A 27,800-nucleotide genomic window follows, 5' to 3' on the forward strand; every position below is an offset into this window, starting at 1 on the left:
GAGGGGTGCTCAGGAAAATAAATAATAATAATAACTTTATTCTTATATCCCGCCACCATCTCCCTAAAAGAACTCAGGATGGCTTACAGATGCCACAAAGTGCCTAAGAATAAACATAAAGATGAAGCACAATATAAAATACAATGAAATAAAACTCATATGCATATAAAACATCAACTCAAACTTCATAAAATTGAGGGCATCAACTAGTGGCGGAAAGCTGCTGTAAACATGGTCAAGCTGTAACCAATAGGAATGGAATAAGTGTAAGCTGCTACAGTGGAAAGAGGGCATAGGATAAAGTGCAAGGATGTGCGACTACTGTGCAGAAGAACTAGAGAGTAAGCATTCTCTAAAGCTTGTTTGAAAAGCCATGTCTTCAAATCCTTACAAAAGGAGGACAGTGTGGGGGGCCTCTTCCTGGGGAGGGTGTTCCAAAGCTGGAGAGGGGACCACTGAGAAGGCCCTCTCCCTCATTCCCACCAACCGTGCTTTTGATGGTGGGAACGAGAGCCTCCCTGGCAGATCTTAGAACCTATACTGGTTCATGGAAAGGGGGGGGGGGTGTGCTGCCACGAAGATAGGCAGGACCTGAGCCATTTAGGGCTTTATAGTTGATAACCTGCACTTTGCATTGGGACTGGAAACTTATCAGCAGCCAGTGGAGCTGCTTTAATAGGGGCATCGTGGACCCCCTGTAGCTAGCTCCAGTCAGTAGCCTGCACTCTCCATTTTTCAAATGCTTTTACTCTGTCATTTATAAAACAAATGGAGACTGTGATCAGAAGAAGACTAAGACTCATTCAAAAAGACAATAATGCTCAGTAAAGTAGAAGACAGTGGGGAAGAAGGAAGATCTCATTACTGGTCACAGCAAGTCACAGCCCTGGGTTTGCAAGAGCTGAGCAGGCCAGTTAATGATTAGGATTTTTGGTGATCTCTCCATCATATTGTTGTAAGTCAGACAGCCTGATAGCAAATAACAACAAATCTTTATGTAATTTTATTTCCCTAGAAATTGTCCCCAATACCCCATAGAATCTATGGGGTGATTTTGATATGTGTTTCCATTGGGGTTTAAGCTGCAAAGAGGAAGTAAACCAAAACTTCTGCCTGAAACAGAGCACCTTATGCACAGTACTCAAAAGCTAACCAACTTATTTTAGAACATGATTTTTTTAAAAAAAAAAATCCTACAAGGAGGTGCCCCATCCTTAGTGCTAAAAATATAGTAAGAATAATGCCTATACATACATTTATATCAATGTGTTGCCATTTCATGCCATGCCAGAGCTAACTGTCTGTGGTTGCTTCCTCTCTCTGCTTAGTGGTAGGGCTGCTCCAGTCAATGATCCTACTTAATCGAGAGATGTTACATTTTTCCTCTGATTAGCAGACCTTTTGCATGTAGTCTTTGAAAAATATTAGGCACTTTATCGCTTATGCAATCATGCATGAAATCTACTTCTCCCTCTAGTGTTCTCAATGTAAAAGTGGAGAAAATCCTATCTTGATTCAAAAGGTTACAGATCCAAGCATGCTGAATTGTGCACACTTTTTCAAAAGGGCAATTTAAAACATGCAGAAATAAAAATAATTGGGAAACAGCAACAAAGCTACAACTTACTTTCGTTTATTTTGCTAATGTGGTGGCAGAAAAGGGCATCTGCAGTTTTCTTTTAAATATTTCCTTCCCATTCCAGTGACTAGGTTTCTGTTCCTGTATGGACAATTATTCATTAAAATGAGATATTATGTTAATTATCCTGCTAAATTATAATGAGTAGAAATGGCATAAAGTAAATGCTTTAACGTCAAGAAAACTTTCCCTTCAGTGTGGCAAGCATTGTCAGAGGGACCTCAAAGAAAACCTTTTTCCTCTGAGATATGGTCTTCTTCATAGAGAGATCAAGATACAAGCCATAATCTTACTTGGAACAGTTAACTTGGAGATCAGAAACCAATGGTCTGGAGCCAATTCAGCTCTAAATACTTGCCATGGGAAAATGCAGATCAAGTTATATAGCCCATATTGCAGTGTGAACCACAACTGAAGTGGTGCTCAAATGAATGGTGTGCATGCATAGTAAAGGTAAAGGTTTCCCTTTGACATTAAGTCCAGTCATGTCCGACTCTGGAGGGTGGGGCTCATCTCCATTTCTAAACCAAAGACCTGGCATTTTCCATAGACACCTCCAAGGTCTTGTGATCAGCATGACTGCATGGAGCGCTGTAACCTTCCTGCAGAAATGGTACCTATTGATCTACTCACAATTGCATGTTTTTGAACTGCTATGTTGGCAGAACCTGGGCTTAACAGTGGGAGCTCACCCCACTCTCAGATTTGAACCGCCAACCTTTTGGTCAGTGAGTTTAGCTGCTCAGTGGTTTCACCCGTTGCACCACCAGGGACTCCACACATGCATACTCGCAATATATTGTGGAAGAAATGTGTTTGCCAGCTTCATTTTAGCATGTTTAGTTGTGACATTTTAAAAGGTGTTCATTCCCCACATAATGGGAATCCTAATTACACGGGTCTACTTTAAGAACCCATGGATAAATGAATGGATGCCTAAAGTACTGTTGGAAGGAGCATGGTCATTTGCCTGGAGCAAACTGGACTAAATTAATAAGTGCCTGTTTGTATTTATTTTTAAAAGTTTGACTGCTTTTTATATCTCTGTACAGATTGTACCCTGTCTTCTCCTGCTGTTCTTACATAGTTTATGTCTACTTAAATTTGTTTCTTGTTCTAATAGTTATAACATCAGTATTATTATAACTACTGCCCAGAGAATGCCACAGTTTGGGCAATACTGAAAAATAAATAAATAAATAAATACATAAATAAATACATAAATACATAAATATAGTCATATCTGTCTTGTGGCAAGACTGTCCACAGATATTGCAAGATTAGACACCACAGCCCTTCAGAAAATCAATTTCTTTTCTGAATGATGTCTTGAACTGACACATCATGCACAGAATTTTTCAAAAATCTTTTCATTTTCTGTTTCTGTCATGGTTGGCATTGAACTCCTCGGTCAATAAGGCTGTGTGAAGCTCACCTGTGCCTCTACCTTGGCTTCCAAACTTTACCTTTACCTTTGTTTTATAGTGTCTTTTCTTTGCTTACTGATTTTTTTCTTTCTGTCTTGACCCTGTATCAAAAGAAACTTCTGTTTTATTTCTGTCCGTTTCTCCACTGGTGGTTTAGAGATTCTGTTGATACTAATTTTAGATTACACTATGACTTATTTATTTCATAGGTGTGAGTCTATAAATTGCTGTTGACTACATCTATTAGGCTGCACTGTCCGATGAGTGTGAATCAGATCCTAATCATATACATGGATTTGCTTTTGATCAGATTATGATCTTGCAACAAGGCTCTCATAAACCTTCTGCTATAAGGTTTATCGCAGTGGTTCTCAACCTGTGGGTCCCCAGATGTTTTGGCCTACAACTCCCAGAGACCCCAGCCAGTTTACCAGCTGTTAGGATTTCTGGGAGTTGAAGGCCAAAACATCTGGGGACCCACAGCTTGAGAACCACTGGTTTATAGGGTAGCCATGTAATGCACCACCATAAAAGAGAACAGATAATTATATCAAGTTCCAGAAACCTTACATATCCTCCTATTTGCTAATAGATACACATTTTGGAATACTTAGTATCCATAGAGAAAGACTAAGGATCACCCCCACACTCAAATAAATCTTGCCAAGAAAAACCTGTGGCGGGTTCACTTTAGGTTTACCATGAAGGGAAAACAAATAACTGGCACACACCAAGAGCAAACTCATATATTTTATATAGAAATGAGATGGTAATTATTTTTCGTATGGACAAGCCTGATCTTCATTTACAGTGCAACAATGAAACTATTCCAGGCTACTCAAATTTCCTTTGTTTCTTTAAATTTTCCAAGGTAATCTAATCATTTTGATCCTGCTAATTGGGGACTCTTATCTCTCTATCTAGTCCCATTCTCACATTACCTGAAAGTAAAACCTAGCAACAGAGCACAGTTTCATATGCAGAAGTGTTAACCACTAGCATTTCAAGTGACACTTCTCTGTGAGATACTGGGAAACCACTCCTGAACCAGAGTAGACCAAGCTAGATGGGATAAGGCAACATGACTTATTGTAAGACAGTTCCATAGTTTTCTGTCTTCTGCTTCACCCCTGCTTTTTGCCTCCTTGGTCTCCTCCCTTCTGTTCTCCTCCTCCTCACTCACCATATGCACTTTTTTTGGCAAGACTTGGAATGATGTAGTACCAGTGAAAACCAAGCCCAGTGAAGGTGTAAATCCCCCCATTTATCACAAGATGGAAGAACAAAGGCTGTTATCTCAGTCCCACATGTCTCCAGTGGGATTACTTTTTGTTGGAATATTCCTAGCCGTTTCATACAATTACTGCCTGTCTTGTTCCACTGTCTGAGGTGGAAGTTTCACATAACTCAAAAAAGAGTTGCTTCCATAAAATCATGCAGATATACAGCAAAATTCATCTTTTCCACATCATAGAATCTTAACATACATTGTTTTGGCACATTTCTTTTCATATTTGGGTCTTCTAAACAGAGGCATTTATAAACCTATTAATGGAAAAACACCAGTTCTGTTGGACTCATTTTTGTGCGCATGTCAGGGAGGTTCTTTGTTATTGTTTTTCTTCTGCTATATCCTTGAAGGTTAACAGCCTTTTCTATGTTTAGAACCACATGACTTTCCTTCCTGCTGCTATCTAGATATAAATGTGTGACATTACATTGTCCAATGTTCTGAAAAGTTAATCTGTGATCTATAATACTGCTTGAAAAGGGGGGAAATAGGGTGCTCATTGGTTCTGTATTTTAAATATAGTGGAACCTCTATTTAGAACATCCCAACTTAAAAGAGATTTAAGAGCTCAGGTCATTTTTGCTTTGAGATAAGAGTGGTATTTTAATTTAAGAGCTAGTACCAGAGAAAGCACTAGCACAAGAGGGAGCGCTAGTGCAAGAAGTATGGGACTTTAGGGATTCAAGGGAGTAGCCTCCATACCTCATGCGTTTTTCCACTTTGGGAGATTGAAGTCTGCTTTGCTCTTGTCCACTTTGAGGAACTTTATTTTTTTAGTTGATTTTGTGTGGTTTTTATTTCTGGTATGTTTGGTTTCATGAAGAGAGAGAGAGAGAGAAAGGAAGGGAGGGAGGCTGGAATGAATACTGTATGAAAAAAAATAATGCTTCTGCCTCTTTATTTTGTGGCTTTGTGCTTTTTTACCACAACTTTGTGCTTTTACCATTTTAAAGTTGATTTTTCTTTTTTTTTTCCCATGTGCAGATTTTGCTTTGCTGTTACACTGGTCAACATACATTTTGTTGTTTCAAATGTGCTTCCTTGCCATAAAGTTTTGCTTCTACCCTTTTGCTTCTTTCCTCTTCAGAGGTTGAGAAGATCGGGTTGTAAAAGCTCTAAATAAATAATAAATAAATAAATAAATAAAAGTTGATTTTTCTTTTTTGATTGTTCCATTGAATCGCCACTGGCTGAGAAAGGCGGTATACAAATATAGTAAATAAATTAAATAATGTGCATTTATACAGCACTTATGTATAAAGTACATTTTTCATTTAAAAACATGTAACATGGGAAGGTTTGGGAGGTGGAAAGGATTAATAGTATTTCAAGGGGAAATTTTGCTTTGCGATAAGAGCTCAGTCATAGAATGAATTAAATTCTTTTAAGTCAAGATATCACTGTATAAAATATTGGTGCATAAATAAGAGACTGCCATGTTTAATCTTAAGGAAGCAGGAGGAAAATGGGGTATGGTGGATGTAGGTGGCATTCCCAAAAGTTCTGGAGGACCTTAAGGGACCTAAATCCAACACTTGAAAGTTGCCTGCTCCTGTGTTTAACCAATAAAATTTCATTCCAACTTGTTAACATTACTTTTGAAGTCAGTGTTGTTACATTCTGGTAACATCAGTGCCTTCAAACCCCAGGTACTTTCTCACTTGTTATTCATTACTGTCAAACTCTCTGTATTGTAATGGTTGGTTTAGCCATTACCTTTTATGCCACGTGGTGATTTTACACACAAACACACACACAGATGATAAGATTACCAGGTGAGATTCAGGATGCTTTGATTCTGAACAGGTCACGAAACAAGACAAGATACCATAAAGCTCTGCCAGGAAGGACACATGTACATGTGCTTTCTTACCTTCCAGCCTCCTAACATGACTGTCTCACCAGTTGAAAATGGAGGGATGTGGTGCATAGGTATAGGCAACAAGAACAGAGCTGGATGCCCCTGCATGCTCCTTTTTTCCTCATCTCCTGTGAGGCAATGTTGGAAGAGGATGCCTGTGCCTGTATGTGAAAGTTTGGAAGATGAGAGAGGACAGATAGCTTTATCCAATATGACAGAGCTATATGGTACCTTGTCCTGTTCCAGGATAAGACATTATGTTATGCCAGCTCTTCCGTGTTCTACTTAATACTGTAAGACCCCCACAGCCATGGGACTGGTGTCCACAATTTCATTGATCCACATCCAACAAAATATGACCTCTCTAGGCATGATCTAGGTCTTCCAATGTTACTACATTATTCTTCGATGAGAAATTCTTCATTTCGACAGGGTTTAATAATATCCATGTTCTATGAATGTATCCCCCATAGATAAAAGGGGCATACTGTATTCAATTCCCTGGTGACTTAATGCAAAATATTAAAAGGTAAGGTGTATAACCATGTGTTAACTTTTACATGACTCTGGGGTTTTTTTTTCCTAAGAGGGTAATAAATACTTTGGGTCACAACAGAATAGGTATCTGGTGGTAGCAATGGTGATCGCCTTGCTCTTTTTCCTCACCCGCCAAGACTTAGCGCTCTAAGCCTTTCCTCTGACGTCACAGTATGATGTAGGTACAGTTGCTGCAGCAACAGTATACACTCAGCAACACGTACGCGGACATCTGAGTCACTTGAAAACTTTGACTGGGTTTTTATTAGTGTATGAAACACTTCCCTGTCATCTGCAGTGACTAGCTTGTCCAATCCTCACAAATTGTTATTCCGTTAGTAACACTCAATGCAAATCACTTTCAAAATCTAAATGAGCAGGCCTCTTCAATAAAAAAGTAATTATGGGTGCTACCAAGTTTCAGGGCATGCCTGGTTAATGCCAAAGCAATGAGATTCCAGTGAATTTAAGCCCAAGACAACAAGAGCTGTAATGGCCTCACTCAGTCTCTGATCATTACAGCTGTGTACCAACCTAAATAAGCATAGCTGAAGTCATGAGGTTTGCCAATCAACAAGTGACTGGACTATAGTTATATTATGCTTTAGTATCATGATAGGTCAGCTAGAATTAATTCAGGATGATGAAGTAACTAATGGAGTTCACAAAAGGTTCTCATTTCTGAGCTAGTGGGTTGGATTGTGAAAGCATCACTTGTTGCAGAAGAGAGTCTCCTGCCACATCTAATAATGCTTTTCCATCCTATTCTATTTTTCAGACATGGAGATGACTTGATTGTGACACCATTTGCTCAGGTAGGTACCCATGAGATGTTGTGTTGCATAGAAGTATTGAAGGAAGTAGACAATGTTTTCAGGTGATACCCAGCCAGGTGTTTGAAAAAGCCACCTTTTTTTGTTTATCCCAAAACTATTGTTGAATTTATGAATTAATTTCATGGAAATACTATTGTGAAATTGAACTGCCCCCACTATTACTCATATGGATCAGAACACTTTGAACTGGCACAGCCTTATCTAAGATACTGTCATCCAGCCCCAGTTTCTATACTCATTTATCTTGGAGAGAGTTATAATTCAACAACACAGAAAGGGCATAGGTTCCCATCTCTATCGTGTACAGTCAATGAAGCATTGAGACCTAGGAGGAAGGAAAAGATATCAGACACCTATCTCTGGATCCTCCCTTTCAGGATGGGCAGGAGACAGAGTGACGTTAAGTGTCTCACCCTAAGGCAAGAAAACTGCAGGAGGACCAGGAAGCAATTCTCTGCCTCTAGGACCATTTGGTGCCTGAATACGCAAATGTGGTTTTACCAGTTCCTTCCTCTGAAATATAGCTTACAAACACCTGGCATTCATTGGTGGACTCTCAATCAAGTACTAGGGCTGGTCCTGCTTAGCTTCCACAATCATATAGGATCTGGTGCATCTAGGGTATTTAGGCCTTGCTAAACAGCAACTGTCAAAGGGCAAAAAACTGAGAAATGATCAGAAGTACACTTCTGGTTTTGAAAAACAGTCATTTGAAGTGTCAAATAGAAGGAAGAGGGTTTTGCAGCCTATTTATCCAGGAAATACAATTCCTCCCCTTCTGCTCCACCCTTGCCCTAAGGATATATAATTTTCCAATGTGTTTATGTATTGAATATCAGGCTGCCGTATCATGGACTACTTTTGACACATGGTTAGTTGTGTTGTTGCCAGTGCCAATATACCTCTAAGCAGGACTGTAGCCAGAAAAAAATGGGGAGGGGGGTTTGAATTTTTTTAGCAAATCATGAAAAGTAGTTCCATAACACAAAATCATTTAAATAGTATAGTTCAGTCTATATTTTATATAGACTTAATTAAATCAATTTTCTCATCTCCTTCATGGGGGGGGGGCTTCAAATCCCTCCCATGTCTTCGCCTACTAGTTGTGGGTGGGCAAACTTGGTTGCTTCCACTATATCAGCAATTTCTGCAAGTAATGACTGTGAATTTGCTTGAGATAGTGCTTGCAATTCTGGAGAGACTTGTTTAATTTTTGCTTCTCATAGACTTAGCAGGAGGATTTGGTTAAGTATTCAAAATTCATGAGTAAACCAGGTTTTTTTTCTTAACCTGAAAAATTTCGGGAGGGGGTTTGGAACCCTACCCCCCCCCCCCCCAAGCTTGGCTACAGCCCTGCCTCTAAGCAGTATTTGAGAAAGTTGCTGTTTCAGACTGAAGCCAGCATCTCCCAGCTAGCATAACCACTAGCACTTTTTTTCTAAGTTCAGCTCCTAACTAAGGGTTGTGAAAGCAGGGGGCCTGTGTTCCACTAGACATCCCCATTTAGGTTATCATCAACTGCTCGAGTTGAACATGTTGTTAGTCTACTTGGGTGTATGCTTCCATTTCTGTCACTGCTGCAATCATGTGAATAAGGTAATAACCATTCCATTGTAAATACTTTAAGGTGTGCCCCCACAACTGTTTACACAGACATATGTTTGTCTGGCGCCCATGAACAGGGGTCACATGAATTTATTTGATAATGACTTTTATGTTGATGGGATGTCAAAAGTGAAAAGTTCTTTTTGTGATGATTGTGATGCAAAGGGTACTGCACACCAAGGGCCTGTTCTTTTCAAAGCTCAATTATTTCAGAGAAAGACAAAGAATGTTTTGTAAGAAATTTCCCTCTTCTTTGAATAATGCTTTCTTTGGTAAGAAAGAAAGTGGCAAAACTCCTTTCCCCGCATTTACAAAAGCTGCATTGTCAAAGAACGGTCAAAGGCTTTGGACACCACAATAATCCTGGAAAGTTTACTAGTCTGTTTTGAAAGGTTTCTGTTTATGTCCAAATGGAACAGAGGGAAACAGGCAACATACCTGAAGATCCAGGGAATGAAGCATCTTCATCTTTATTTGCTACAGGTGCTGGCCAGCTTACGTACTGTACGGAATAATTTTGCTGCATTAACCAATCTTCAGGATCGAGCACCCAGCAAGTAAGTGTGGCCTTTTTCAATTTTCTCCCCTTCTGCAAAACATTTTTTTAATATCTCTGTGGTATCGTGTGTACATGACTCATCTCTGACCTCATGCCCTCTGAATGTGTAGGACTGCATTGCTGTTGGAGATTGTGGTCCAGAATATGTAGTCCAACCATAGGTCCTGTTATAAGATGACCTGAAATGTTACTTTTAATGAGCTGGCAGCCATCATTATGTTTGGAATAAAAGTTGGCAATCATTGAAACAATCCAGTTCATGGTAACCTTGCTTCACTTAAGCCAACATTGCAAGTGATATTAAATATGTAGTAGTAACATGTTTCATTCCTCCCCTCCTTTCTTCCATATTTGTGGCAGCAATGTCTGTGTCAACAGATACTATGTGCTTGGTGTCATTCTCCCCCCCCCCCCTTCTCCATCATATAATGTTTTTGCAAGCGGAATGGGAAATGTCCAATCACATAATGTCAGGACGTAATTAAAATTGTCAAGGAGAGTGGAAATGAAACAGTACCGCTAATTCAGGAGTGCAGCCAGTGGATTACATGCATTGTTGAAGGCTTTCATGGCTGGAATCACTGAGTTTTTGTGAGTTTTCCAGGCTGTATGGCCATGTTCCAGAAGCACTCTCTCCTGACATTTTGTCTGCATCTGTGGCAGGCATCCTCAGAGGTTGTGAGGATTACATGCTGTTTTGAGCTCCACATTCATGGCCCTTGAAGTTACCCATCACTCCTGTTTTTCATCTTGTTTTTCAAAAAGACATCCCAATATGTGCCAACACACCCACCCCATCCCCATGAACATCCAGAATTGCGAACCATCTTCAAACACTGGAGATTGTCTCCATTTTTGCTGTATAAAAGTAATAAATATGTCCCAGTATTTCTTGAATTTAGTCAGAGGTTTCTCCTTAATCAATATTGTCAATTTGTCCATCTCAACTAATTCACATATTTTCATTAGCCGGTCTTCTGGTTCTTTTCAGCTATGGGCATAGATGATTCTTGCTGTTGTAATAATATACAGGAGTCCCCAAGTTACGAACAAGATTTTGTAGGTTTGTTTTTAAGTTTAATTTATTTATAAGTTGGAGCAGGTACATTTTTAAGTGTAACTCCAGCCAAAAATATGTAATTTTAGCATTGGAAAGCATAAGGAACACCCCTGTGATGTTTGTTTTGCTTTCTGTGATCCTGTTCAGAGGATTTCACCTCACTTTCTACCCCTGTGATAATTGAATTTTGGAAAAAAATGGCTTGTTGTGGAATCATGGATTGGTGATAAAGCTTCAGTTGATACACATTAACTCCATGATAACTCTTTCAGGAGTGAATTTCTCTTCCTAGGGGTAGATTTCTCTCACTTCCTGTTGTCACAGACCCATTCTTAACTTACGTTTGTAGGGGAATTCCTGTATAAGAGTAATCTTTCATTTTTCTTTTCTAGTTGATCACCTGGCATCCCCAACCAAAAGAATTCTGGTTAAATTTTAATTTTAATATTTTCTAGCATATATATATGAGTCCCATATTTCTGGGTCTTTTTTTTTTTTACAAGATCACCACATATGGTGAAATCAGGCCCATAGCCAGGATTTCGTTTCGGGGGGGGGGGGGCTGAATTTTTTTCAGGGGGGTTTCGGGGGGCTGAGTTTCGGGGGGGGGGGGGCTGAGTCTGAGTGAAAGAGGGTCTAGCCTAGCAAACCTTTTGTATCATTACCCCAATACCCCCATGCATATGGGATATATTGAGTATGGTGATCAGATCATGATATGAATAAACATAACAGTTTAAATAATGCACCAATAAGGCCTTTTTGCGAACCACCATGAAAATTTGGGGGGGGGGAGGGCTGAAGCCCCCCGAGCCCCCCCCCCCCCCCCCCCCCCGGCTACATGCCTGATTGCTACTGAGGGAGCATAAAGTGAAGAAACTGTTAAAACAGTGTACTACAGATCCAACCTGTTACCAAACTTCCTGACAAATACACCAGGTGCTGGTCTTGACCTATAAAACCCTGTACGGTTCCGGTCCAGTGTATCTGTCCAAACGTATCTCCCGCTACGTCCCACCTCGGAGCTTGAGATCATCTGGGGAGGTCCTTCTCTCGACCCCACCACTCTCACAAGTGAGGCTGGTGGGGACGAGGAGCAGGGCCTTCTCAGTGGTGGCCCCTCACCTGTGGAACTCACTCCCCGGGGAAATCAGAGCATCACCATCCCTCCTCTCCTTCAGGAGGAGGGTGAAAACTTGGTTGTGGGACCAGGCCTTTGGGCAACCAGGCAATTAAAGACCAGCAGGATGGACAAAATGGTATTAAAAGCGGATCTATGAGACAGCAAACACTGACAATGTAAGGGAGGAATTTAGGTTTGTATTGATTTTATTGATTTTATTGATTTTTACTGGAATAATGCATGAAACTGTTAGTAACTGTGAAATTTTACTGTAAGTTGTGATGATTGTTGTGATGCTGGCATCTAATTGTTGCCTTTACTGTGTAAGCCGCCCTGGGTCCCCTTCGGGGTGAGAAGGGCGGGGTAAAAGAACCCCAAATAAATAAATAAATAACCTAGAATCCATTAGTTTTGCCTTTGGTTGTTTTTTGTTTACTCCTTAAAGATGCATGCCCTCCCACAACAACTATGTAAATGCAAATTCCTTTCTGCCAGTATCTAAGTTTTTTACTCTTTTTTTATTGTTTTGTCAGACGATCACCCATGTGTAACCAACCATCCATCAACAAAGCAACCATAACGGGTAAGACTTTTTAATAATGCCACACTGTTTTGATGAGATATCATTGGAATGAAAATACACCAAGGTCTGTGTAATGTTATTAATTACATGGTAAAATATATGTGCACATCTTGAACTTACATTTCACTTCAAAGGATCCATCAAATTTAATGTTGTAATTTCCACCTCCGTGATATCTACGGTATGCTAGAATGAAACTGTGCCAAGGAACACCTTGATGCATTTCAAGAATGCCCCTTAGCATTCACAACAAATCCAAATCATACCAGCAGTAAAGCTCTTATACAGCTGATCTACTTTGCTCATTTTCAGTCTGGCTGCTGAGATTGGCAGAGGGGTTCCACCAGCCCCTTGCCAGCAGCAGTAGGTCCTCTAAAGCCCATTCCCTGGCCAGTTGCCATTGTAACTGATCTAAGCTCTGATAACAGGCCGGGGGGGGGGGGGACATCTATCCAGTATCCTGCTAAGTTGAACACTGCAGGGAAGTTGTGAGTTGAGATTTTTTTAAAATGTACTTCTAAACATATATACCCCTGCTAACACTTAGCATCTGATCAGAAGACAAATGGGTCTGATCAGTACCTGAACAGAAGAAATACTCAGAATTCCTTTATGTATGGTAGTAGAGCCAAGACTCCCAAGATCAAAAGCTTTTGATTTTTGGACTAGCAGGGGTCATGCTGTAGGCCTCACTGTCTCTTCTCGGCATGGTTGTCAGTGCTGGCACGTAGAACAATTTTCAGAGCAACAGTGTGTTCTTGTGAACTATACCTGTTGTAATGCAAAACAGTTTGGGTGTTGCCTGGTCTTGCACGGGGAAGTTTAATGGACCAATTTACCATATAAAAGTCCAGAGCTTGATGGAACTGGCTTAGTGATGTTGAACAACTCGATGTAAACATATTTGGGCTCTTCTTCGTGATGTGGCTATAGGAACTGTAATGCATTTGGAAATCAGTATTAGTGACTCATTTCATCATAGAAGTAAGATGGTATAAATATAGAATAGGTAAATAATGCAAAACTCCATGTATGCCTGTCCTATGGAGCTGCTATATAACAGGACTTTGCTGTGGTTTTTCAGTGGAGAAAGATGTTCCACAAAAAGCACACAGTGGCTTAATTGCCCCCTTCAATTGGGTAGAAAGACTGTTATGGGTTGGAGATCTCCATATGTATGTCACAGTTTCTTTGTCTTTCATGAGAGATTGTCAGTCAAATCAGGGCATTTGTGAAGAAAGTATCACCTGAGAATGTGTTACTGTAGGCTTTTATGGCTGGAATCACTAGGTTTCTGTGAGTTTTCTGGGCTGTATGACCATGTTCTAGAACAGTGCTTCTCAACCTGGGGTCCCCAACTGTTTTTGGCCTACAACTCCCAGAAATCCCAGCCAGTTTACTAGCTGTTAGGATTTCTGGGAGTTGAAGGCCAAAAGCATCAGGGGACCCCAGGTTGAGAACCACTGTTCTAGAAGCATTATCTCCTGACGTTTCACCTGCATCTATGGCTGGCATCCTCAGAGCCAGCCCCTTTACATTATTCTCCCAGAAAGAATCAGTGTTGAATACAAGCTTCATTTGAAAACTGCATTCATGTTAGACTTTTATGTTATAAAGTAATGAAAATTAGGGTAATCCACAGGGTTGACCCAAGATATTTTGTGTTCTGAAGACCAGCAAATACCACAATTTCTACACATCTAGATGCTTAAAAATAAGGTAATGTTGATATCTATAGCAGATAATCCCAAACAGCTCTTCCTTCTCTGGTATTAAACTACAATGGATTCATGCTTCAATCATACTCGTCTACAATTTATTGCCTATGATGATAATGGATTCATACTTAAATCATATACACTAACTTCAGTTCCATTGAATTGCATAGGTTTACTCAAAGCCTGTATCCAACTTGATAATAATGGATTAATTGCAAACAGTTCACTACCTTATTTATGACACAAAAATGTGCTTTCAGACCTAGCTACTTTACTCTACCTAATGATATGATCAACCCTGGCAGTCATGTCATTTTCATGGCAGTTTATCAACCCAATAATTATCAATCATTGAAACTCCTGTTTAATTGGTCAGCCTTGCCTCCTTTCAAAGTCTGTGAAATGTTACAGTAGTGTACTAAACTAGCCATTTGTCATCTTCTAATGAGGATGGTGGTAGGTCCAACAAAATGACCCTTGTGGTATTTCTTAGAAGAATTGACACAACAGATCTCTACAGGCTTCAGAAGGTCTCAAAGTTTCCCCTCCTGAACAAGGCCTGTTAAGCTTCTGGATGCCAATTGGGAACTTGATGACCTGCTTGCAGGCTTCAATACTCCATCCTTATGATGCTAGCCCACTCCCTTTAAGTCCTGGTAGTAACTCAAATGCCAACCACCCATTTTTTGCTGTGGTAACACTGCTGTTTGCCACCTTCTCCATGCTGTCCACTCGTTCCCACTACTGCAAGCCAGTAATTGGACTTGTGCTCAAGGTACTCCCGTTTTGAGTGCAAGATGAGAAGGATGCCAAATCTGGAGTGGTAACAACTTAAACAGTCTAAGAGCCGCCGCAAACTAGGCTCCTGCGGGAGCAAACCTTGCCAGCACGTCCCTGACATCATGAGACTGCGCCTCTCTCCCCGCCCCTTTCTCCGCCCCTTTCTCCATGCCAGAGTGGTTTTTCCTTTGCTAGGGCAGCATTGCCAGCGTATTCTCTCAGTTGAATTCTGCCAACTGAGAGAGTATGCTCGCAATGCTGCCCTAGCAAAGGAAAAACCACTCTGGCACGGAGAAAGAGGCTGAGAAAGGGGCGGGGCGAGAGGCGGAGTCTCATGACGTCAGGGACGTGCTGGCAAGGTTTGCTCCCACAGGAGCCTAGTTTGCGACGGGTCTAGCTAAACCCCCAGACACCAACACAGCATCAAATGAAGCATTGCCATCTGGAAGGCTTGTGAATCCTCTCTGCTCCTACAGCCACCATGGACATGCAGAGAAAAAGTGGCCATAACTCATTGTCTACTTTGTAAATCATGAAGCAAGTTGGGTCCCCTCAATTTACCGTACAGTTCATTTTTCTTTCTTTGAGTAAAACACAGTAAAGCATACAATTGCTAACTCCATCTGCCCTCAGTTTTTAGGAATGTTAATTGCTGAAAATTCTGCAGATCAGGACTGGGAATGGTCTGGTAGCTGATATCATAAACATCCCTCGGGTTTATGGTTATGAGTAACTGTTAAAGATGCCCTGTCTGTAGTTAGCGTTTTATATGATATGATGTAAAAGTTGGTACAGATGAGCTAACAAGTCTTGTTAATACAGGCAAGGCTAAAAGATAATTCTCGAGGTGGGGGGGGGGGGGTCATCTCTGATCCCTAGCAGTCTATACTTCAAGTTATAGGACCAATAAAACTTTTCTATTTGTTTTTAATACTATCTCCTAAACATTATCGACTACAAGCATGTTTTTGAAAGCTGCAATACTCCATTCTCCCCAGTCTTGAGTAGTCTTTTGCCTCATCTTTCCTTTTGGAGGGCATCACTGTCTGTTTTGGCTCGCACAGTCAGATTTCAGACCTACCAGAAATCTGAGAGCACTGTGAAAAGGGAGTGTAACAAGGAGTAAACCTTTATAAAAAAAACTTATAATAGAAGTCATTGGTAGAAAGGCTAGTGATACAGCTGCCTTCAGGAACATAGAAACATAATAGAAACTGCTTCTGTTCCATATTTACTAACACAAAATCAGGAGAATAATGGCTTGTGGTGTCTGGAAGCAACTTTGGATCATCTTAACCTGGGCGTACCCAAGGCAACATACGGTTCTGTGTCAACAGAAACATTAGCAGACTTTACCACCCACTCACTAAACAGCTTTTTTTGATGTACATTCAAAGCATTGATGTATGATTTATATCTTGAGAGCCAGCATGATATAGTGGTTTGAGTGTCAGACTAGAACTCTAGGAGATCAGGATTTGAATCCCTGCTCAGACATGGAAACCTACAGGGTGACCTTGAGCAAGGCACTCTCTTAGCCCTAGAAGAAAGCAATTGCAAACTTGCTCTGAATAAATCTTGTTGAGAAAACCTTGTGGTAGGGTCAGTAACTGGATGGGAGACCTTCAACAAATACCAGGTGCTGTAAGCTATGTTTCAGAGAAAGAAACTGGCAAAACCAGCTCTGAATGTCCCTTGCCCAAGAGAATCCTATGAAATTCATGGGGTCACTATAAATCTACAAGTGCCCTGAAGGAATCCCACTGGAGCATTGTAGCACACCCAAATACCTGGGAGTCACTCTGGACCATGCCCTGACCTACAAGAAGCACTGCCTGAACATCAAGCAAAAAGTGGGCGCTAGAAATAATATCATACGAAAACTGACTGGCCCAACCTGGGGATCACAACCAGTCACAGTAAAGACATCTGCCCTTGTGCTATGCTACTCTGCTGCTGAGTATGCATGCCCAGTGTGGAACACATCTCACCACATTAAAACAGTAGATGTGGCACTTAATGAAACATGCCGCATTATCACAGGGTGTCTGCACCCTACACCACTGGAGAAATTACACTGTTTAGCCGGTATTGCACCACCTGACATCTGCCAGGAAGTAGCAATCAATAGTGAAAGGACCAAGGCAGTGACATCTCCAGCTCATCCCCTGTTTGGATATCAGCCAGCACGTCCATGGCTTAAACCAAGAAATAGTTTTCGAAGATCTACAGAGACACTCGCTGGAACACCTCAGCAAGCGAGAGTCCAAAAGTGGCAGGCTCAAACCCAGAACCTCAACCAATGGCTGATACCAAATGAGAGACTCCCCCCTGCGCACACAGAAAACTGGGTGACTTGGAAGGCGCTGAACAGACTGCGCTCTGGCACCACAAGATGCAGAGCCAACCTTAAGAAATGGGGCTACAAAGTGGAATCCACGACATGCGAGTGTGGAGAAGAGCAAACTACAGACCACATGCTGCAATGCAACCTGAGCCCTGCCACATCCACAATGGAGGACCTTCTTGCAGCAACACCAGAGGCACTCCAAGTGGCCAGCTACTAGTCAAAGGACATTTAATCAACTACCAAGCTTGCAAATTTTGTGTTTTTTGTTTGTTTGTTAGTTAAAAATGCAATGCAACTGTCTGGTCTGCCCCTGACACGATAAATAAAAATACCTGAAGGCACATGGACACACAAAAGTTTACCATAAAATGAAATTGACCTGAAGGCACGTAATAACATCAGCAAATATATATTCAATCCTGTCTCTGATACACACAGACATACTCACATATATGGAATGGTATGGTTGTTTTTCAGTATTTTCCCTTTTAACAGTAACTACAATTCAAAACCCCTGGTGACAGTGCAGGTTAAACTACTGAGCTGCTGAAGTTGCTGACTGAAAGCTTTTGCCAACCTAACAGTTCAAAAACATGCAAATGTGAGTAGATTAATAGGTATCACCCTGGTGGGAAGGTAACGGCACTCCTGCAATCATGCTGGCCACATGACCTTGAAGGTGTCTATAGACAACGGCAGCTTTTCAGTTTAGAAATTGAGATGAGCACCACCTCCCAGAGTCGGACATGACTAGACTTAGTGTCAAGGGGAAACCTTTACCTTTACCTTTTACTGTTCAAGTGCTAAAAGACAATAGCTTCTGAGGTTACCTGTTCTTCGATTAAACTAAATGTCAACCTTAAATTAACCTCCCCCAGCTGAATTTCCTTCAAATATTCTGGACCACAACTACCAGTTGTTAATAGCTATCATGGCCAATTGGGATTGGTGGATAGGATTTATCAATGAGAAGACTTGAAGTTGGGAAAATTTGCTTTAGTGTCTAGAAGTAACATAGGCCCTATCTACAGTGCAATTATAATTCAGATTGATCTGCATTGTATGGTAAGTGTAGACTCTAAAATGCAGTTTAACAGCATCAAACTGGATTATATATGTCTAAACTGAACATATAATGAAGTTCAATCTGCATTATATTGGCAGTGTAGATGTGGCCATAGGGACCTGTTTTATAAAGGTTATTTTAAATAGTTACATCAAACCTAGTAAACATTTTGCAGACTGAAAAGTGCAATATAGGAAGAAGCTCTGTTGTGTTTATTAGAGTATTTATTTCCACACAAGCATGGATAGGGCTGCCGTCTAAGAAACCAAAGACTGAAGATCGAATTGAAAGAAAGAGATAAAATAACTCTGATCACATCTTTTATTTATTTGTTTGTTTGTTTATTTACTGTATTTATATACTGCCTTTCTCATCCCTGGAGCACTCAAGGTTTACAACAAACTAATGGCAAAAATGCAATGTCAACATACAGTACACAATGAAGTAATAATAACTAATTACTACATAGAACTATTAACTTAAAATCAATTAAAACCATTAAACATAAGACATACATAAAATTTAAACATCCTAGTATAAACATTAAAGAAAGATAAATATCTTTTCTTCTGAAATTAGTGTGTGGAATTCAATGACTTGTGGCATCTTTTCCATTAAAAAATCTTGCTAGTTTTTTCAGGCCTAGACTTCAAATTAACGGGTGTTCATTGGTGCCTGGATAGTTTGGCTCCAGCTGGCTGAAGAAATGCAGAGCCAGTTCAATGGCTTGCAATGGATCAGAGGTTCAGTTAGGTTGGTACATTGCCTGCACTGGTTTGCCCATCCCTATGCCTAATGCTGTATTTGATATTATGAGCATTGCCATAACAACAGACATTGTGGCACAAGCACAGAATCTCTGCCCGAGGCACATGACATCCTGGTAATAGCGGCAAAGCAACTTTATATGAAGATGTGGTGCCAAAGCAAAACAGATGATAGAGGTTTCCCTGCACACTGCCTTGCTTCTTTAACATCCATTAAGAAATTTGGCGCCAGCTTTCCTTCTATGCAGTCTTTCCAGAGACATTTGAAATGTTGTCTGTTTGTCTCTGTTGCTACTAGGAGGTTCCCGGTTTATTGCTCCATTCACGCAGAGCAAGGCTCCAGAAAAGAGAAACAGATTTGTTAGCCAGCTGTATAGGTGAGATTTTTATTTAAGCCAGTCCAAGATGGCACAAATGAAGATGATCCTTTGCCAGGACCAGAAGGGGCTGGTATTTGCTACCAGAGGGCAAAGACAGTTCAGCTCCTTTCTTCTGTAGATAATTGAAGACAGCACAGCTATCCAAGGCGTTGGACTGTTTTGTTCATAACAGAATTGTATATTCGATTCCTCACAGAGTTTTCTTTGTCTGGTGGTGTTGATGTTCATGGAAAATCAAGAGATAAACTAGTCAAAATACTGGGAGATCTGTGATGGGAACACCATGGCCTAGCAGTTAATCCCAGTACAACTTGTAAATCACTACTAGGATTGGAAAGCTTATTAATACTTTTTTAAAACATGTTTCAAAACATATTTTTGAGTGTCAGAATAGTGCAATGAGGAAAGATTTGAACTAATGAGAATCTTCACGGTTCAAAACTTATTCTGCACAAAATTTGCACATGGGTTTTGTGCAAAAAAACAGCATTTTTGTACAGAAGCATTATTAGGCAGAAGAAACAAATGTACAAATTGTGTGCAGAATAACTCTGTAGCTACAGCATGTCCTGCACTGGAAACAGCATTTTCTGTGCAGAAATACTTTTTTCTGTGCAAAAATGGCTTTCCTCTGCATACAAAAACCCACATGCAAATTTTGCACAGAATAAGTCCTGAACTTTCAGTTGTCTTTGAAATCAGTTCTCAAAAACTTATCTCACAGTGGGAAGAACATTGCTAATATTACTCGTTGCTTCCTTCAAGAATAAAATTGTATCCCAAGTCCAACTTAGGAAAATTGCTTAGATTCACTGGGGCTGTTCAAGTTAGGATTGATGATTAAATTTAGGGCAGTTCATTTTTCACTTAGTGAACAAGTTAATTGTGTGTTTTTAATTATTGCATTTTTATATTGCCCTATAATTGATATCTTAAATTAATGTTAAGAAAATTAAACAAATTGAAACAGATGCTATGTGGCCCCAACTGCACATACTATTGTGTAGGCGAGAACGATAAGTGTAGCTACATTGAAGAGTTATAGCAATGTGGAACTTTAGAACTGTCACAATTTGTCTTAATGAAGCCTGGGCTTTGTAGTTCACCAAGGTGTTTAAAATTTCCTACTTGAGAGCCGTGTAACACTGTACTGCCTCAAATGCACAACAATAGAGGTGGGCAACTGTAGGGTAGGTGAGACTTGTTCCTCCTTGTATTCCTGAGAGGAGACATGGCCATGTATAAATATGTGAGGGGAAGTCATAGGGAGGAGGAAGAAAGCTTGTTTTCTGCTTCCCTGGAGACTAGGACACAGAACAATAGCTTCAAACTACGGGAAAGGAGATTCCATCTGGACATGAGGAAGAGCTTCCTAACTATGAGAGCTGTTCAGCAATGGAACTCTCTGCCCCAGAATGTGGTGAAGGCTCCTTCTTTGGAGGCTTTTAAACAGAGGCTGGATGGCCATCTGTCAGGGGTGCTTTGAATGCTATTTCCTGCTTCTTGGCAGGAGGTTGGACTGGATGGCTCATGAGGTCTCTTCCAACTCTATGATTCTATGATTCTGTTGCATTTTAGTACACTAGAAGTGATGTAATGTTGAAAACCACTCCATGGGATACTTGTATGGGATTAGCCTGCTATGGAAAGCCTTTAGAAATCCTGGTTAAAATCTGTGAATGGCTCCATCAAAAATGCCAAACATTATGTTTTGGTATATCCAAAGGTATGATCTCCATTTGAATGGTGCACTAGCCATGCAGGTCTGCCTATTGTCCCCATATCTGTATAATGCAGGTGAAAATCAGTAAAGTACACAAGCCATCTTTTGAGGTGTCATTATAAATCTTATTTACAAGAAACTCTACCTGAGATTCCAAGAAAGATGTTGTTTGCATGGCCAATCCCTATTTATTCTGCCGTGCAGAGCGTTTGCTGACTATGTATCTTCTTTAAAATCTTACCAGTTTCTCTCCTTTGTTCTCCAGCCAAAAAGGTATTTTCCCTTCCAGTGAGTCATACTCTAGGTGCACTGGAGCATGCTTATTAAATAAAGCCTTTGCTATATAATAAACATTGGGCACAGTCCAGCCAAAGTTAAGCACTTTTAAGCCTCATTGATTTTCAATGGGAGAGATTTAAACACTAGCTTGGCTCTTCTGTCAAACCAATGGGGTTCTGAAGTGCTTTGATTTGGATGGATCTTGGCCATTATTTGCAAGGAAGTAAATGTTTTTAGGCAGGGAAGAATAACCTGTGGCTCACCAGGTGATCTTGAATACAGTTCCCATCATCTGGGATCATTGTAGCTATTGAGAATTAGTCCAATAATACCATCCTGTACTAAGGCTTAAAAAGATGTTTTTATTTATTTACTAGCTGTCCCCTGCCATGCGTAGCTGTGGCCCAGTCTGTGTATATGTGCTTTGTGTGTATATATATATTTGTGTATATGTGTATATGTGTGTGTTTGTGTATATATATGTGTTTTTGTGCATGTTTTGCAATGCATTTCTTTTACTTTTTAAGTCTCTTTTGCTGTGTTTTTCATTGTTTCTATGAGTGATGGTCACTCGTTGGCCTGATAACTGTATTATGTCCAAATTTGGTGTCAATTTGTCCAGTGGTTTTTGAATTATGCTAATCCCACAAACGAAAATTACATTTTTATTTATATAGATTTAAAACATTTATATTCCGCCCTTCTCACCCTGAAGGGGAGTCAGGGTGGAGCACAGCATATATACGGCAAACATTCAGTGCCAGGACAAGAATTCATATAAGCATACATAAACATTAAAAAGCATTTATCACAATATTAAAATACGCCATTTTAAACCGTCTTGGTCATCTTTCTCAAATCTAAATTGGCCTGGTAAAGAGTCCTATCGCTGCTTTATTGCACTGTCCCAATTTTATTGCACTGTCCCAATTAGACCTGCAATTTTATATATTCCTAACTGGGATCATGTTTAGTTGAGCTATTTGTTATTTCACATTAAAACAATATAATTGGCAGTTTTGGCTTCAATCGTCTTTGCACACTGAGTTCTGTTGTGTAGTTGCGTAATTATTGTTCCGCTATTTCACATTCTACTTGTGGATTTTAAATTTGTAAAATTGACACTAGAAATAACAATACAAACATCTTTAAATCCCTCAGAAGAACAAAATGCAGCTTCATTTTAAGAAAACAAAGGAAAATATGAATCTAAATCCCAGCAGAATTGACATCTCCTGGCCCAAACCAATCAACATAAGGTACCTCATGTTTTAAGCACAGAGGAATGGTCCAGATATTCTTCTGTTGGCAGAATATTTCACAGCATGGGAGAAGGCATGGCCCCATGGCCAGAACTTCAAAACATGGTCTTATTGGGGCTACAGCTCTCAGAATTTTCCAATCAATCATTGATATAGTGAAAGCTTCTATTCAACAGCAGTACCATCTCACAATGTTGATCAGAGAGAGTTTTAAGAAGGATTTCCTAACATAAGCAGACCCTAGAGATGGTGATTTGAATATATAGCCATTCTGGTGTTTTTGGATTCCCAACCACTGGCCATGACGGTTGGGGCTCAAGTACATCCCAATACCTTTTGCTGAGATGAAAAGCAAAAGGATATTTCCACTCCCATTCCATTCATGGAAGCATTAATTAAAGGAGCATATAAAGCCAATGCATATCAAAAACCACCAATAAATGCTTTAAAACCCACCATTTAATAGTAATCTGGATAGGTCTGCCAGAAAAGAGTGGATTTAAACACTTTTAAACTGATTTTAAACTCACACAGCATCTCAAGCTGACAAATATCTTCTGGCAGTAGCTGAAGAAAATGTCTTCTGGGTAACAGTCAGCCTAGTTTTGGCTGACTGAAAGAAATGTTTCCCAGAGGACCTACATGTGCAGGTCAGATTATATGGAAGAATAAACAACTCTGTCCTCTGACAGAAAGAACAGCCAAAGGGCTGTTGCTGCCACCCTCTCTGCATTATCCAGCAACTGCTGCCTGAGGCAACTACCTCACTCTGTCTAATGGTGGAAACCAGCTGGGCTGAGATAGATGGGAGTCAATTATGATCAAGATTTGGATGCCTACAGATTATTCACTCATGTTGTTCATAATCTGTTATTCACAGATTATTTGGATGCCTACAGATTATTCACTCCTGTTGTAGGATGGTCATCACCAACACTTAAGTTTGGCCAAAGGCAAATGCAACTGAGCTCTCATTGGTCGATTGTATTTTTGTGAAAGCTATTCAGATCAAGGGGCCAGGCGATGCATTTTAGGATTAGGCAACTGTGATATTTGGCCTACAACTCCCATCTGTCCTAGCTAGTAGAGTAAATAGTAAGAGATTATGGGTCCAAAAACATCTAGAAGGCCACAGTAGTCTAGCCTTGCTCAAGCTTGGAAAATAGTTCTTGTAAGCAGGCAGCACAGAGTAGAATGTATTTTTGCACCACTTTGTGTAAACAATTGTCTTAGTGTAGGTGACTGAATACAGATCCTGTCCTGCAGAACATACTTGATTTTTGCCTATCAATGTAAATGGGGCAAAGGCCTTACAGGCATTGCTGCTTTTATAAATGAGATTCCATCTGAACATGAGGAAGAACTTACTGACTGTGAGAGCCGTTCAGCAGTGGAACTCTCTGCCCCGGAGTGTGGTGGAGGTTCCTTCTTTGGAAGCTTTTAAACAGAGGCTGGATGGCCATCTGTTAGGGATGATTTGAATGCAATATTCCTGCTTCTTGGCAGGGGGTTGTACTGGATGGCCCATGAGGTCTCTTCCAACTCTTTGATTCTATGATTCTATAAAGCTGTTTACAAAAGTTAATCCAGTTATAGTTTTGCTAAACCCAGAGTACTAGCCATGACAGCAAAGTCGAATCTGATCTTCAGAGGGAGTGTGCTTAGTAACAGAGGAACAAAAGGCTTCTTTACAGGCTTCTCGTTAGCAATAGTTGGGAAAGGATGCAGGACTAGATAGTCTCCTGGTCTAATCTTGGTCTGCAGCATCGTGATGTTAACTGTACACCTAGAATGTCATAATGGGAATGTAAGCTCATCCACACCAAGAAAGCTTTCACATCTGAGTGATAAGTAAGTTCATTTGTTATGTCGAAGACTGAATCATTGCTCTTGGATACAATAAAAATAAAATCAAAGATGATGATCATATTAATGGCTCTGCACACCAGATAGCTTTCAGTTGTATACAGCTATTATGAAGATGACTTGAGACAATGAGAAATCTTGCATTTTAACTGTCACCTGGGGGAAAAAAATCTGGCAACCTGTCATGTAAATGCAGAACCATTGCCCAACAAGGTCCTCCGTTATCACCCATCTCAGATAGCTCAGGGCATCATGGTTTGCATTGGCTTTCTCTAATCTGGCGTCTTGATAAGCAAGCAAGTGGGACAAAGAGGATGGGAGTTGTTGCCTAAGACATTTGGAGGGTGGCAAGTTGAAGGAAGCTGTTATATAGGCTTCCTAGAGGCAGTGGATCATAGACATCCATTGATCTTCATGGTTAGAGACAAAATCCAGGCACAAGTTGATCACAGCTGGTGCTGCAATTGAATATACAATCATTCATTGTATGCCCGTCTTTCCTCATTTCCAAATTGAATATGCTGTCTTTCACCATGTGCTCTTCCACAGCCATTTGATATCTATATTAAAAGTGTGTGTGTGTGTGTGTGAGAGAGAGAGAGAGAGAGAGAGAGAGAGAGAATAAGATTGCACAGCCAGTTTTATTTTGGAAACAGTTAACAAAAGTGTTGTTGAAGGCTTTCATGGCTGGAATTGCTGGGTTGCTGTGAATTTTCCGGGCTGTATGACTATGTTCCAGAAACATTCTCTCCTGACGTTTCACCCACATCTATGGCAGGCATCCTCAAACTTTGTGTGCTTCTGGAGCATGACCATACAGCCCATAAAACTCACAGCAACCCAGTTAACAAAATCATCTCTATGGTGTTATTTCTGTAAGAATTTCACAACCACAGATACTAGACTTACAACATGTTTGCATCTGCAAACCATTCTGCCTGGAATAATGGAATGCAGCTATTGAATGTTGAAAACCTCCCTTGCTGCATTTGTCAACTGGTGTTTCTCTCTTTTTATAAAATATATAATTCTGATCTTCTGTGGTTATGCTGGCTATCTTGAAAATGTGTGTCATTGCTCAGAGGGGAGATAGAAGTAATGAAGCTCTTATTACTTTATCAATCCATGAGGGATCTAGGACATTCATGTGCTCTATTTTGTCAGCATTTGACACAGGCCAAATAATAATAGCAGCTTCATTGGCTCACAGATATTACTTTTGAACCCTTGCTTTCCCATATTTCCCCTACCTGTGTTCTCTTCCTAATAGTCCAACTTCATATTGTAAGCTTTTTGTGAAGGGGGCTTATCTAGAAGTGGCTTTTAGAGGTCTGTCTTTGCATTTACTGTCTCCAGGTGTGTCATTTGTATAAACTTTAGAACAACTATGCTATTGTAGAGATTAATTTTGCAAGGAAAATTGTTATTTTGCTGTGGTTTGTGGTGCTCTTTTTCCTTTGCCCTCCTTGGTTGTCTGTTTTATTCAACGTGCAGTGAGGACATTGACCTAAAAATGCACGAGAGGGCAGCAGAGAGCAAAGGATGGTTTAGAGGCAGCAAGCATGGCTGCTACCTGAGAAATTGTGTGCGATTGATAGAAAATCGAAAAGTTGAAGGTTTACTAGAGGGCCTGAGTATTCTGTTATTGTCCCAACTTGGCATCATTTCAAAAACTGCAAATGAAAACTGTTTTGTAAGATGTCTGTGAACCCATTCAATGGGCAGTGCGCCTTCCAGATGCTGTGTGACTGTACATCCCCAAATCCCTTCATAGAATTATAGAGTTGGAAGAGACCTCATGGGCTATCCAGTGCAACCTCCTGCCAAGAAGCAGGAACATTGCATTCAAACCACCCCCAGAAGATGGCCATCCAGCCTCTGTTTAAAAACTTCCAAAGAAGGAGCCTCCACCACACTCCGGGGCAGAGATTTCCACTGCTGAACAGCTCTCACAGGAAGGTCTTCCTCATGTTCAGGTGGGATGTCCTTTCCTATACTTTGAAGCCATTATTCTACGTCCTGGTCTCCCGGACAGCAGGAAACAAGCCTGCTCCCCCCTCCCTATGACTTCTCCTCACATATTTATACATGGCTATCACGTCTCCTCTCAGCCTCCTCTTCTTCAGGCTAAACATGTCCAGGTCTTTAAGCCATCCTTCATAGGGCTGGTTCTCCAGAACGTTGATCATTTTAGTCACCCTTCTCTGGACACATTCCAGCTTGTCAACATCTCCCTTCAATTGCGGTGTCCAGAATTGGTCACAGTATTCCAGGTGTGACCAAGGCAGAATAGCATGACTTCCCTAGATCTAGACACTAGACTCCAGTTTATGCAGGGCAAAATCCCATTGGCTTTTTTTTGCCGCCGCATGACATTGTTGGTTCATATTTAACTTGTTGTCCACAAGGACTCCAAGATCTTTATCACACATAGTTTTTCACACTACCATCTCTGTAATCTAAGATCATTTTGAATTCTGCTCCTGTCCTCTGGGGTATTAGCAATCCCTCCCAATTTGGTGCTGTCTGAATACTTGATGATCATGCCTTCTAACCCTTCATCTAAGTCCTTAGATGACTTAGAAGAAGGGTTAGTCCCATTGGTTGTCCTGGCTAGGACTGATGAGACTTGCAATCCAATAGGGACATTGTTTCAAAGAAGGTAAAATGAAGGCACTGCCCTCAGATAAGGATTCTGCATAAATGTTTCCTTCAGTCCCCACATTTTGATCACTTCACAGACTGAAATGTTGACTATTGTTCAGGCCTAGAAATCTTTTATTTGCTGTCTTCATGATCCCTTGGTCACTTGGCCTGCCCCTGTTCTTTGATTCCCCAGCTGTAGCTACAAATGCTCAAGTGACGTTTTCAGCAACCACAATGATAGCAATTTGGAGAATGAGAGAAAATTTTATTTGGTGGGCAATACTGCCATTCCCAACCCTTGCCATATGTACACCCTATTGTCCAACGTGTCTTCCAGCTGTGCACTAGATTTGTAAGGATATTGGTTTTAAAAATCTAATTCTTAAATATATGGATTTAATCTAAAAGGATTCATTTTGCATCTACACACTGGCTCACCAAT

The 27,800-nt window shown here is 40.5% G+C and overlaps 1 protein-coding gene across 6 annotated transcripts in view; it reads left to right on the top strand.

The window, feature by feature from the left end:
- The window catches only part of PDE4D (phosphodiesterase 4D), an 806,167-nt gene that overhangs the window by 662,344 nt on the left and 116,023 nt on the right, over positions 1 to 27,800 (top strand). For all 6 annotated transcript variants that reach the window (XM_060761516.2, XM_060761515.2, XM_060761518.2 and 3 more), the window contains 3 exons: positions 7,534 to 7,570; positions 9,680 to 9,753; positions 12,472 to 12,521. In XM_060761516.2, coding sequence (XP_060617499.2) covers positions 7,534 to 7,570; positions 9,680 to 9,753; positions 12,472 to 12,521 — 161 coding nt within the window. The remainder of the gene's footprint in view (positions 1 to 7,533; positions 7,571 to 9,679; positions 9,754 to 12,471; positions 12,522 to 27,800) is intronic.

This window comes from Anolis sagrei, chromosome 2, assembly GCF_037176765.1.
Source record: "Anolis sagrei isolate rAnoSag1 chromosome 2, rAnoSag1.mat, whole genome shotgun sequence".
NCBI classification, from domain to species: domain Eukaryota; kingdom Metazoa; phylum Chordata; class Lepidosauria; order Squamata; family Dactyloidae; genus Anolis; species Anolis sagrei.